This window comes from Felis catus, chromosome F2 (genome assembly GCF_018350175.1).
Source record: "Felis catus isolate Fca126 chromosome F2, F.catus_Fca126_mat1.0, whole genome shotgun sequence".
Lineage (NCBI taxonomy): Eukaryota > Metazoa > Chordata > Mammalia > Carnivora > Felidae > Felis > Felis catus.
Genome location: NC_058385.1, coordinates 68,000,785 through 68,013,830, shown reverse-complemented (window position 1 = coordinate 68,013,830; position 13,046 = coordinate 68,000,785). Strand labels below are relative to the sequence as shown.

The following is a 13,046-nucleotide window of genomic DNA, read 5'->3' as shown; positions in this document are numbered from 1 at the left end:
TCATGTGAAAAATTGAATTTTCTTCTCTTTGCATGGGCATTTAAACACATTAAAGCCTCTCCCAGTTAAAAATTGTGGTCTTCCTGCTGGAGCCCATAACAGAATTTTCCACTGTGTCAAGTACCTCAGAAAGATTTGTTTTCTTTTTGAAAAGATGTACATATTTCTTAAATTCATTTCTGGGCATTTTATGTATTATGTTACTAATGAGGATAATATTATTTGCTTATTTATTTTGTCCTTCCCCCCCATCACACTTTCTAAGGGTATGGCTGGTGAATAAGATACCTATTGACATTTGTCTATTCTGTCCTGTAGCTATCTTACTCCACTGTTAATTATTTGCACTTTTAAATTATGGAAATAACACATTTTTGCTATCAAAACTTTGATATACATACAAATAAATATTTAAATCGCTGGTAATCCCACCATCAATAGTTGTGTATATTTCCTTTTAGCTTCTTTTCCAGATGGCTTATCATACATTTATCCTATTTTATAAAAATGAGATGTTGCACATGCTGTTTTATTGTAATATATATAGACATTTAGGCTATGTATGTATGCTAACATTAATGTTATCATCAACATTATTATCAGCTGTGAGCGGAAATCTCATTTAAAGATGAGGATTCAGATAAATTTAAAATATGAAAACTAATAAATGGCTGGAAGAGACTTGACAAAAATAAATGAGAATTATAAGAAATTATAGCTATAACAACTTCAGACAAACCTGAATTTGAGAGAATACGAGTGAAAAAAGTAAAAGTGGGTTACTTTTCATTAATAAGTGTTTACACTTATTACAAATAAGGAAATCACGGACTTTTTACGCTATAAGCATTTCCACATTTCTTATTAATAGAGATACACTAAAGTTACTTTGAAAAATAGAAGGATACACTGAAATTCACTGGTATCATGAGATGGCAACAGCATTTCAGGCCTTTTCAGAAAAGTAACAGGGCTAGAAAAATCTGGGAGGATACACAAAGGCAAGCTGTTTTTGAAAAACATCTTGTGAACACCTTAACACTTCCATACCAATAAGCAAACCTATAAAAGCGTTTCTCAATGCTTTTAAAGTCCATGCCACCTTTAAATAAGCTTACAAATCCTAAGCTTAAAATACTAAAATAATGGCAGATTTGGGGGGAAACATTTGCTTAAAAAGAATGTAAGCCTTGGGGCGCCTGGGTGGCGCAGTTGGTTAAGCGTCCGACTTCAGCCAGGTCACGATCTCGCGGTCCGTGAGTTCGAGCCCCGCGTCAGGCTCTGGGCTGATGGCTCAGAGCCTGGAGCCTGTTTCCCATTCTGTGTCTCCCTATCTCTCTGCCCCTCCCCCGTTCATGCTCTGTCTCTCTCTGTCCCAAAAATAAATAAACGTTGAAAAAAAAAATTAAAAAAAAAAAAAAGAATGTAAGCCTTGACTGTTCTTGCTTGCTGGAATCTTCTGCCTCCCAGCCTCAGTGGCATGGAAAAGAGAACTAAACGTGGGCCATGCTAAGCACACTGCTATTGCTTTCATAGTCACAAATGGAAAAAAACAAAACAAAACAAAAAACAGCCTTGCAAATGTATTCTGATGAAAGGAGTGACATTCAAAGTCCACTCCTTTGTTTTGGGGTAAACAGGGGAAATCTTTTACGCAAAAATTCTTCAGAGTGATTTTTCTGGAAGTTATTTTGGCAACTGAAACTTGAATTCCAAACACTCGCCAGAGATCTGGCAAAGATTGGATGTAGGTGACAAAAGGATCCCTCAAAGGCTCCCAGAGGATCTTTAGCTGCAAACTGGGAAGCTCTCACCCAAATTTACTCTTCAGACAGATTAAATTTTTCCCCTACCTGGATTCATCATCAGAAATCTGTTTTTTGAGAACTTTAGTAAGTCAGAAAATTAAGAGACATGTTTGGTACAGCTTAAGGGATATTAGGAAAGCAGACTCTGGCACCAGATGGGGTTTGAATCCCGGCTCTTCCAGTGATTAGCTGGGCGCCCTAGGGCAAGCTTGAGACCTTTCTGTGCCTCTGAGCTTTACCTGGAAAATATGGAAAGTACTACATGTAACTACTTCAGATGACTGTTTTGAGTACTACGTGAGGGAATACATGTAAAGCATCAGAACAATGCCTGGCAAGTACCAAGCACTTGAGAAAGTTAGTCTTATTGGTACAGCTGGACTTACAGATCAAGTAATGATGTTGCGTTTACCCCCTAGATATTTCGGTTCTTTTCAGATAAAAACCTCCAAATAAAGCTTGCAAACATGTTATGCTTCGTTGAATGTTTGCGAGTTTAGAGTAGCTGTTTTTGCCCTTATTGTCTCAGAAGCAATGCAACATTATCCTTCAGGCTATAAGTCTTCCTAAGCACTTTTACTTCTGACATGACTAAAAAGGTCTAACAGGACATAACGTAGCATAAATAATCACTGTTTATTTCTTTCCACAGTTTGGTTTCAATTTTTAACATTAAACTCTTCAATTCATCTGGAATGTATTTTAATGTAAAGTATAAACTTGGGATTTAAAACAGGGTTATTGAAACATTAGCCAATGGTTCCAAAGATTTTTCGTGGGTAAGCCAACCTTCCCCCACTGACTTGAAATCAATCACACAGCCAAATCTTACGTGTGCTTATTACAACAGTTGTCTATTTATTGTTGTTCTCCTACTGGAACTAAGTTTCACAAAGAAAGGGAGCTGGTTACTTGGGTTCATCGTTGGATCACCAGAGTACTGCTCGGATGAGAGGAAGACAAAAGGCTTTCATCCCGTTTTAATTTTATTATTATTATTATTATTATTATTATTATTATTATTTTTGTTTTTAGGGAGAAAGAGAGTGTGCAAGCAGGGGAGAAGGGCAGAGGGAGAGAGCAAGAGAATCTAAAGCAGGCTCCACCCCCAGGTGGGGCTCACTCTAACGACCCTGAGATCATGATGTGAGCCAAAATCAAGAGTCACATGCTCAACGGACTGAACCATTCAGGCGCCCCAAGGCTCTCCTCTTTTGACCCCTCCGTGTGATTACCACCTTACTGATTTCTAAGGACAAGCAAATGCTACATTATCGAAACAAATCTGAACTGATCACTGGTACTATTTCTTTCAGTGAGCTGGTGGTTTGCATTTGCTAATATCAGACCGAAGACTTCAAACATTTGGTTTTAAGTGACAGTGTGTGTAATTCTGGAGAAAAAAGAAAAAAAAAAAAAACAACACAGAATTTGGTCATAGCCATTCTAGTTTCATAAAACAAACAGGGAAGTTTTCCATATTTTTCTGTGCTTTGAAGTAGCATTAGAAAGCACAGGAAATACCTGTTCTTTTCAGATCTGACAGAAATGACTGATAAATAGGTCTAGAATTTGCATTTTTGAGGAGGAACCTTTCTTTCAGTCTGATTTTTGCCCATTTTAGCCATTTAGAGTCAATTTTTGGAGAATTTATTTTTGGTCATTCATTTTACAGATTGAATTTATGGTCATAGGGTTAAAAATATTATTCTTTTCAAATATTGTTTTTAAAAAAAAATTCCCTCTGCATCTGTGGTTATATACCTTTTTTTTTTTTTTTTTTTTTTAACCTGTGACTCTGGATCACATTATGGTTGGATTTTTAAAAAAATCAATTTGAATACTTGTCTTTTAACAGAGTAGGGTAGGGGCGTCTGGGTGGCGCAGTCGGTTAAGCGTCCGACTTCAGCCAGGTCACGATCTCGCGGTCCGTGAGTTCGAGCCCCGCGTCGGGCTCTGGGCTGATGGCTCAGAGCCTGGAGCCTGTTTCTGATTCTGTGTCTCCCTCTCTCTCTGGCCCTCCCCCGTTCATGCTCTGTCTCTCTCTGTCCCAAAAATAAATAAAAAACGTTGAAAAAAAAATTAACAGAGTAGGGTAGTTATATTGCGCGGTAATGAATATGTTCAGTTTCAATTTAAACTATACTCTGCTTTTTCATTTTTTTTTCAACGTTTTTTATTTATTTTTGGGACAGAGAGAGACAGAGCATGAACTGGGGAGGGGCAGAGAGAGAGGGAGACACAGAATCGGAAACAGGCTCCAGGCTCTGAGCCATCAGCCCAGAGCCCGACGCAGGGCTCGAACTCACAGACCGTGAGATCGTGACCTGGCTGAAGTCGGACGCTTAACTGACTGCGCTACCCAGGCGCCCCTATACTCTGCTTTTTAATGCCTCCAAATTGTTTTCTCCTTACCACTCTCCCGGTCCCTTAGCCATATTAAAAGGTCTCCCCCAACTCTTGGCCAATCAAGAAACTTTCCATCCCATTTCTACGCTAGCCCTGCTTCATGCACAGCTTTCTTCATTTCTCTCATTTCTTACTTCTTTACAGAAGCCAACAGTAAGATAGTATGGAGTCTCTTGGCACTCCTGTATCTTCCTTCTGCCTGCCAAACTGTCGAAGCATTTTTATAATTGTAGGTCCCTGTTATTATTAGTCTGTTACATTCATTTTTTGAGGGATCCTTTATCGTTAGCATAATGATGGCTTACTACTTAATGGATAACTGTTATTCATAGTTAATTCCATACCACTTAAGAAAAATTCTATTACGATTCTTCCCTTCATTGAGTTTAATTTATTCTAATTACTTGCTTGGCTCTAGCATGTCTTTGCATTTTTGTTTGTTTTTCAGGACAAGTACACAAGTGGGATGTTTTGCAAGTCGTTCAATGTCAAAGATGATCTTTTTGTGCCCTTCCAATGAAAGCAACGACGCCCCAGCTGGCTGTAGAATTGGAATAACAGCACTCTCCCGCTAACGTCTAATGTGATGCGCCATTGCTTTCCTCACACAAAGTTGGTAGGTGACTGGGCACAAATTTATTCTCCTTTTGTGGACATCTTCTCCTTCACCCCACACATCGGGATGCTTACAGTTTATTCCTTTTTTAAGTATAACAATTATGTCAGAATATATTTAAAAGAGGATTTTTCATCATTATTCTTTTTGTTAATAACTGCTTTACTGAGATATAATTCACATAGCATAAAATATCTTCATTATTTTTTGCCAGCCACCTCTGAGCCCTTTGATGTGAAGATTCACGATTCCCTTCAGCCAAAGTGGAGTCTGAACGTGTGAAGGTTAACATGTAAGCTCAGGCTACCCTCTTGAACCAGAAGCCTACCCACAACCATCCTGAAGCTGACTGTTGCTGCCACACTGCCATTCCTCCCTTCTGTTCCCCAGGCTCCACCTTGGAACAGGCATTACGTTCTTTATACTCTTTGGCTTTCTCATCAGATTCCTCTTCTTTCTCCACGGCTTTGCCTGGTCCAATCCTCAGCCCTCCTCTCTTCTCATTCTACATACTCCTCCTGGCTCCAACTATCGTCTCTATCAGTGATTCTCAAGCCCCACCCTGAATACTGTTTATGTAGAAACTTTCTCCCATCAACAACATGTCATTAAGCATGCTGACTCTCAACTACAGGGATATCCTGAAATCTCAGGAGCGGCATTTATAGCTTGAAGAAACACTTCTCCTGCCCAGCACCTGAGACACATCTGTTCCATCTCTGGTGACCAGCACCATCATCTGCTGAGCTGTCCACTCCAGAAGCCTGCACGTCATTGCCGCTGGACATGAGGACGGAAATGGTGTCTCATCTAGTCTGCTACCATTCATCAGGATGCGCCAGATAGACTTCTGGTTCAAGTTGGTAACCTGAGCTTATATATTAAACTTCACACATTCCCCACAACCTGAGCTAAATAGGGAATCATGAATTCTCACATCAAAGGGCTCAGGAGTGGCCAGCAAAAAAATAACAACAACAACAACAACAACAACAAAGAGTGCCTAATACATAGCACAACAAGTATTTGTTGAAGCAATGAATTCAATCAATCGCTAAGTCCTATGGTTTCCAATTCATTTTCTTCCCATTCATCCCCTTCTTTTCATCCATAGTCAGCACTTTAGTTAAAATCACTATTACTGTCTGCTTTGTTTACTGCTGAGTCTGCCAGCCTCCCGTCCTGCTTGTCCCAACCCATTTTCCATGCCACAGTCTCTTATCTTCCTCACAGGTCAGTTCTTATCATCCCTCCACTAAGTCCTTTTAAAATCAAATCTGAACTTCTCAACATGACCCACAAGTGTCTAATGCCCTTGACTTTGTACATAGCATTCCTACTACTTGGGAGAATAACTCCAGTGTCAATGTAAGGAGAACTTCTTGAGGAACCAAAGCTGAATTAAACACTTGTCTGATGTGCTCCCCCAAACAGTCTATATGTCCCCTACAACTGCATCAATTCTGTGTTGTAATTGTCTGTTTCTTGTCTATCTCGTCAATTACGGTGGAAATTTTGATGGGTGGGCCACTGTCCTTTACACTGTATTTCAGTGCCCTGCATGGTTCCTGGCAGAGAGTAGGCATTTGATGGGCATCTGGTGAATGAATACATTTTCATATACCACAAGTGACCATGCAAGCAGACAACTTTGGAATTCTATCATTGGCGGAGGGGTTCTGAATCAGTGGAGATCCGTAAACAGGCATCAACGGTGCATGAACATCACAGAATTGTACCCAACATTTTATGTGTATATACATTTGTTGACAGTTTTAGACTGTCATCCTGACAGGATATACATCCTGACAGTTTTAGACTGTCTAAACAGTCAATAATTCTAAAAATTTAAGAAATGCTTGATTAGAAAGGACTCTTCTGAAGTGTATTACAAACTAGCAAAACCAAAATGTAGATACATACATACATACAACACACATATACACACAGGGATTGCCCTAACGCTGCCCAGCCTTAAGATAAACCTTTTACTGAAAAGGGACAAGGTCAGAGAGTCGAGGGCTGCAATCCCTGAAGAAAAACAGATGCCACCAAAGAACTGAGGCAGAACAGAGAGGAAAAAAGGAACTTCTGTCTCCGTGACAATTTTACACGGGGTCCTCATGCAGTCAGTGTGTGAAAGGGTGGTTTCCATGCAAAGGATATCAAAGTCTGAAGAGATCTGTATAATTTTGAAAACTGAAAACTTCAGCTTGCCATGATGCTGCTCAACTTCAGGGAAGTTGGTCTTTTCAGTTCTGGCCGGTGACTTCCCTATCTAGACTCTGACCTTCAACAAAAGGCAAGAGAAAAGGAAGAGGAAGGCAGTGGGCTAGGCTTATGACAAGGGAGGCGCAGGAAGGGGGGGAGGTCAAACCCTCATCACATCTCAGGTGACCCTCTTTCCCTGGCTCACTCTACTCCTCCACTCATAGTACAGTTTATGTACTTCCTGAATTGCAGGAATCTTGACAACGTATCAGGCGCTTTGGTCAAATGATAAAATGTATGTAAGTTCTGAAAAACACAGGCAGTTTTGAAAGTTCTAGGGTTTCCTTTTTTCTTAATAAATGCTGACCATGTGCATCCTCCCCTGAATTAATTAAACATTTAATATGGGGCGCCTGGGTGGCTCAGTCGGTTAAGCGACTTCGGCTCAGGTCATGATCTTGCGGCTTGTGAGTTCGAGCCCCACATCGGGCTCTGTGCTGACAGCTCAGAGCCTGGAGCCTACTTCTGACTCTGTGTCTCCCTTTCTCTCTGCCCCTCCCCCGCTCATGCTCTGCCTCTCTCTGTCTCAAAAATAAATAAAACATTAAAAACAAATCTAAAAAAAAAAAAAAGAAAGGGAACATGCTCTTTCTTTTTTTGGTAAGTTTTCATATCAGCATACTGCCTGGTTTGCTTTAGAAAATATTAACCTCGGTCTGAGATGTTACTAATCCACAAAGGTAGGACAGGTGGTTCGGAGTGGTGACAGGCTTGATTACTTTGTGTTTCAATGCCAGCTGGCCTAACTTCCACCACTGCAGAGTCCGCAGGGTAGTTACTGATCTTACATCTAAGATGTCTCTAGGTGTGAAACAAACCTCACTTACAAGAGATGGAAACTGGACCCTGTCCTCATTAGCAGCATCTTTCATCCAAAAGAAATGAAAGCCCGTTTGGTGAATTGGGTCCAAAGGCCTGGCGAATTCTCTTGACCAGTTAATTAGCATCTAGGTAATCAGGAATGGTCCACACTACCTGTCTAGCAATTCAGCCCCGGGATCACTTAACAACACACAAGAACAGCTCTCGTGATGCACACAGATGGGAGCCTCATGAATTTATTATACATACTATTAATCCACTAGTGCCTAATTCTGCTGCAGAACTCCAATTGTGTAAATGGACAAAATCGTGAATGCTACAAAAATAGTTTTTCAAAACCAAGTTTGTAAAACATCCCTTTAAGATTCTATATTCAACTATTCTATCTGGACTTTTTGTGAGGTTTTAATCTACTCACAAAAATGTATTACTTTAAATAATAGTGACAAGTGAGGATTGCTCTGGGTAAATTCCTGATACATTTATGGGGAAACTTAGTGATCAGTTATTCTGGCTGGAAGCCGGGGTGAAAGGGGAAGTAGAGAAGAAAGGGGAAAAATTATAATTTAGTAAAGTCCCACCCGACAGTGTAATATTTGATGCCATATTCACTTAAACAAACAAAAAAACAAACCTCCGGGACTCACTTCAGAGTTGTAACGGGTTTTGCCCTGATATCCTTCTTAGCAAGAAATTGCGGTTAATGATTTATTGAAATCTGGTCTAGTTTCCGTTATATTCATAGATGAGCTGAACATGTCACTGAGAACTGGGCCGTATTGTTTCCAGAGCAGTGTGTGGGATCTGAAACCTTTTCAAATGCTACTGGGACTGTTCTGAGGAAAGAGAGAAAGATGAGAACGGAAGAAAAAAATTCTATAACCTCGTCCATTGCCTGCTCTACTTGAATCCTTATCCTTAATCTTGTCGACCTCATTGTGTCTTCTATCTTCTTTAGGTTTCGCTGCTGCAAGAGAGACCCAGGTTAGGAAGTGTGACTTGAGAATGATGCCAGGACCAATGTTGACAATGAGATGAGAGCCAGAGTGAAGCCAGAAGAGGCCGAGAAGCCAGAACTGGAAATGAGTTGTCAGAGATGCTCGTGATGAGGCGTCTACAGTATACATTCCACCCCTCCATACAGGGGTGAAATCTGCCAAACCGAACAAGTAATACTCACCCAGAAGAAAAGGGTCTACTCTCGCTGAGATCATTTAATTTGGTACTAAGTGAAATGTGCACATTATGAAGATGTTCTTAATACACTACTTCTGGGAAGAATTATTCTTGTGAAGTGTGGAATGGGAAGGAAGCATGAGGCATGGCGACATGGATGCGCATCACCTGGGACATCCAGCAGTCTGCTCCCACAGATGCCCTCAAGGTAGTATTTACCTTGAGGGGCCTCACAGACTCTGACACCCGATCTCATGGACTGGACCCAGGAATGCAGACTCATGCTAACAAAACTCACAAGACACAGATGTATTAAAAAAAAAAAAAGAAGAAGAAGAAGGCGACTTTATTATTTACAGTGAACAACAGAAGAATCAGGTGTACTGAATGTCCATCAGCCTGATAGTGAATTATCTCCTTGGGAAGGAAAATTTACCGCAGGGAAGCGTGGTGGGCATGGAAGCAGAGCAAGTGGAGTTAATTACACAGGATTCCAGCACCAAATGGCATAAGGCTCTGCAGCTCTCTACAAGAGGGTTACCCACCTGCCAGGCAGGCTGGATGCTTGCCTCAGCCTGGCAGGTGCCACTGCTCAGAAGGTGCTTTGCTGGGTATCACCACAATTAAATTGATCGGTTTTCTTTTTCTCTGTTTGAGAGACAGAGAAAATGCTCATCTGATGAAGATTTTATATGTTTGCGCAGTTTTAAGATGTCAATACCCTCAATTAGGGTATAGTCAAATTTTACTGTCCAAGGAGTCTTTATGTCTCTTAAGATCACAATGGCGCTTTTGGCTTTAATCTCTTAGACGTTCATTTCTTCGATTAATTTTCAGAGAGTATTTTCATTTCCCTGCTTTCTGAGATCAAGAGGGGCACCGCAAGGTGGACTCCACATTTGCCTACAGGTTCCACAAAGTGTCAGTTAAAGTCAAATCAACCTGTACTCACTGTGCCAACTTTATGCCCACTGCTGTGCCAGGTACAAAATAACATTCAAAACAGCCTCTAAGGAAATGTTGTATCCACTGGATGCCTACAGCCTTTCTCTCTTTTTAAGGTACAAGAAATATAAAGATAAACACAACATTGTCTTGTTCCCTTTAAGTCTTGCAAAGGAACAAGATACGTGTGTTTAAAAAAAAAAAAGGTGCTGTGCCAAGTGATATAAAGCATGGCAGAGGGAGTCCTTTTATATTTATGGGCAGAGACAGAAGCCACATCTTTCTGTAAGTTTGATTAAAAAAAAAAAAACAAAAACCAAATAACACTGATGATTACTTTAAAAATTTAACAACAGTGAAGCATGAAATAGAAGTTCCTTCCTTTCTACTTCTCCACCCTTGTCCTACCTCTCAAGGTTGCCCCCAGTAGTGCAGTGAATACTCTTCCAGATCTTTTTCTACATATATGAAACACACACAAACACACACACACACACACACATGCACGCACACGCTTCAGCAGCCCCAAACACACATATTTATATACATAAACATAAATTTATATATTATATCAACATGCAAAATTTATATATTACACATCCCATTTATGTAATATATACACATATGTGAGATTGTAATATATATATTGTTTCATAACTTCTTCTACATTTAATTTTTCGTTGTCAGTTATAACATGTATTTTAAAAAGTACAAAAAATAAATATGCTGTTTAGAAACCAAACTACTCTGGTTGCTCCCACCAAGTCAATAAACAGAAAATTCTCAGTGCCCCAGAAACCCCCTGCGTCCACCCCCCCCCCATATCATCATGCTGAATCTTATGTTAATCATTTCCTAGCTTTCTGTAGAGTCTCACTACCTATGAGGCAGGCAAAGCTCAAATTAGCCTGCATCAAATGCCCTCAGGGCAACAGCAGCTTCTGTTCTCTAAATCTCCATGGATTCTCACTGTTTCTTAGATTTCCTTTGATTTTCAGTCCTTTGCTGCTCTGAGGATGTTTTCTTATACATATTCAATAGTTGGGGTTGTTTTCAGCAAGAGGATTGTTCAAGTAATGTGATGGGCTGTATTTCCAGTAACAGAAATCTGTGTCACTTGTCAACTTCTTTCTGTGTTACAGTTATATGTATAAATGTAGAGTCTTACCTACTAGATCCTGACTCCTTGGGGGTTATGGGAGGCAAACGTTCTTAATCTGCCACGGCACACACAGTGAAATATGCAGACAATGCACAAAGAGTACAGAGCAAAGGAACGGACATGAGAACGAATATGGAATTACACCTGTTCCGGAGGGGTTGCCATTTCCTTGTTTCGAAGGGAGAGGAGATGTGGATGCATAAAATGATCTGACATGAAACAATTTGAGGCAACAAGGCAATATTTTCAACGAAATCACCTCCACTCACCAACGTGGGAAGTTTTCCAAGATACATTGTCAAGTGAAAAAAGAAAGTTGTAAGACGGTGTCTGTGTATAAGACAGATCTATCTCTATCTCCCACGTGTGTAAACAGGCATGTGTGTGTGTGCCCACACACATTCTTGTTTATGCCCAGAAATAATGGCTGTGAGAGCACGCAGCAGTGGTTACTTCTATGAACGGGGCCTGGGAAGCCAGGAGTTAACCTTTTCATTTTCAAGTGTCCTATACAATCTTTTTACATGAAGCAATACATTATTTTGATAGGAGAGAAACTTTTAAATTCCATTCAAGGGGAAACATATCTGATGAGAGAGATCAAGAAGAAAAAACAGACAGGAAGACATAAATTATTGGGGAAGGCTCCTTCAAAAAGGCAGGACCTGAAATGAGTCCCAGGCCCTGGTAGAGTTCACGCTGGGAGGACAGAGGTAAGGGAAAAGCAGGGCGACACGGACAAGAGCTGTGCGTGAGCGGATGTTAGGAAGAGACGAGAACGACACCTGAAGAGGGACCCCAAGGAAGCTCACCTGGCTCAGGTTAACTCCAGTGTATACCGAGGGGCGTGATGTTTAATCAGACACAACGGCATCAAACAGCATCAAATGAGCAATGTCATCAATATTAAGAGCTTATTACTGGCTTCATGGGAAACAGAAGTCATTACAGGGTACTTGACAAGGCAGTAACAGAACACCAACCTCGTGGAGTACTTCGTGCAGAATGAAATCAAACGCGAAAAATCCCTAGTAATTTGTAAAGTGCTGCATCAGCAATGATAGGTTTTATTACGCAAGAGTTACATTTTGGGGAGGTTATCTTGGTATTTTGGCACAGAATGTACCAAACAGGGGCAGAAAAACTCAGGGCCAGGAGATTCCTCAGCAACAGAATACACCTGTAAGAGCTCGTCCAGTTTTCACAACCTGAGACGTGCGGGTAACCGCCCTGCCTCTCAGGTTTGTTGAAGATTAAGCGCACTAAAAAAGGCACGGTCACAATGTATCAGTTCGTTTCTCCTCAACGCTATCAGAGTCCAGATGTATGCTGATAAAAATAAAAACTGATGCCCTGGCCAAGGGAATGAAAAAGATAAAGCCTGAGACTTTTCTAAATAAATAATCAGTAAGGATCTATTTCTGGGATGCCGGGAATGACCGAGGAAAAGATGATCCAGCAGGGGAGACTGGGGAAATGGTAATGTCCCTGAAAGAAATCTACCCAGATCTGGGATCCACAACATCTCTGGAGTCAGGACACTCCTATCACATGACTTTCACCTCCACTATCTGGTACTCCCGACCCATAACCCTCCCCACTGGGTTTGGGGCAACCTCCTTATGTTAGTATAAATAGATCGTGAAATATTTTAACATAAAAGTGTACTTATATCTATTTTATTTGGGGAAAAAATGTCCAGGATACATTAAAAACCTCAAGACAACGGAGACACGCAAAAGTCACTGACGACTCATTTATCACAATGGGCAAAATTTAGCAGTACCTTATGACAAATCAAAATGAGCTCCATGTTTGACTTGAAGGAAGAAAAATT

The 13,046-nt window shown here is 40.6% G+C and overlaps 1 protein-coding gene across 2 annotated transcripts in view; it reads right to left on the bottom strand.

The window, feature by feature from the left end:
- NSMCE2 (NSE2 (MMS21) homolog, SMC5-SMC6 complex SUMO ligase) overlaps window positions 1-13,046 on the bottom strand; it is a 216,713-nt gene that overhangs the window by 100,607 nt on the left and 103,060 nt on the right. Inside the window, exon 5 of one of the 2 annotated variants that reach the window (XM_019823121.2) lies at window positions 8,810-8,893. The exons of the other annotated variant lie outside the window; for it this stretch is intronic. Within the exon in view, the coding sequence (XP_019678680.1) occupies window positions 8,810-8,893 (84 nt within the window). The remainder of the gene's footprint in view (window positions 1-8,809; window positions 8,894-13,046) is intronic. 2 annotated transcript variants of the gene reach the window in all.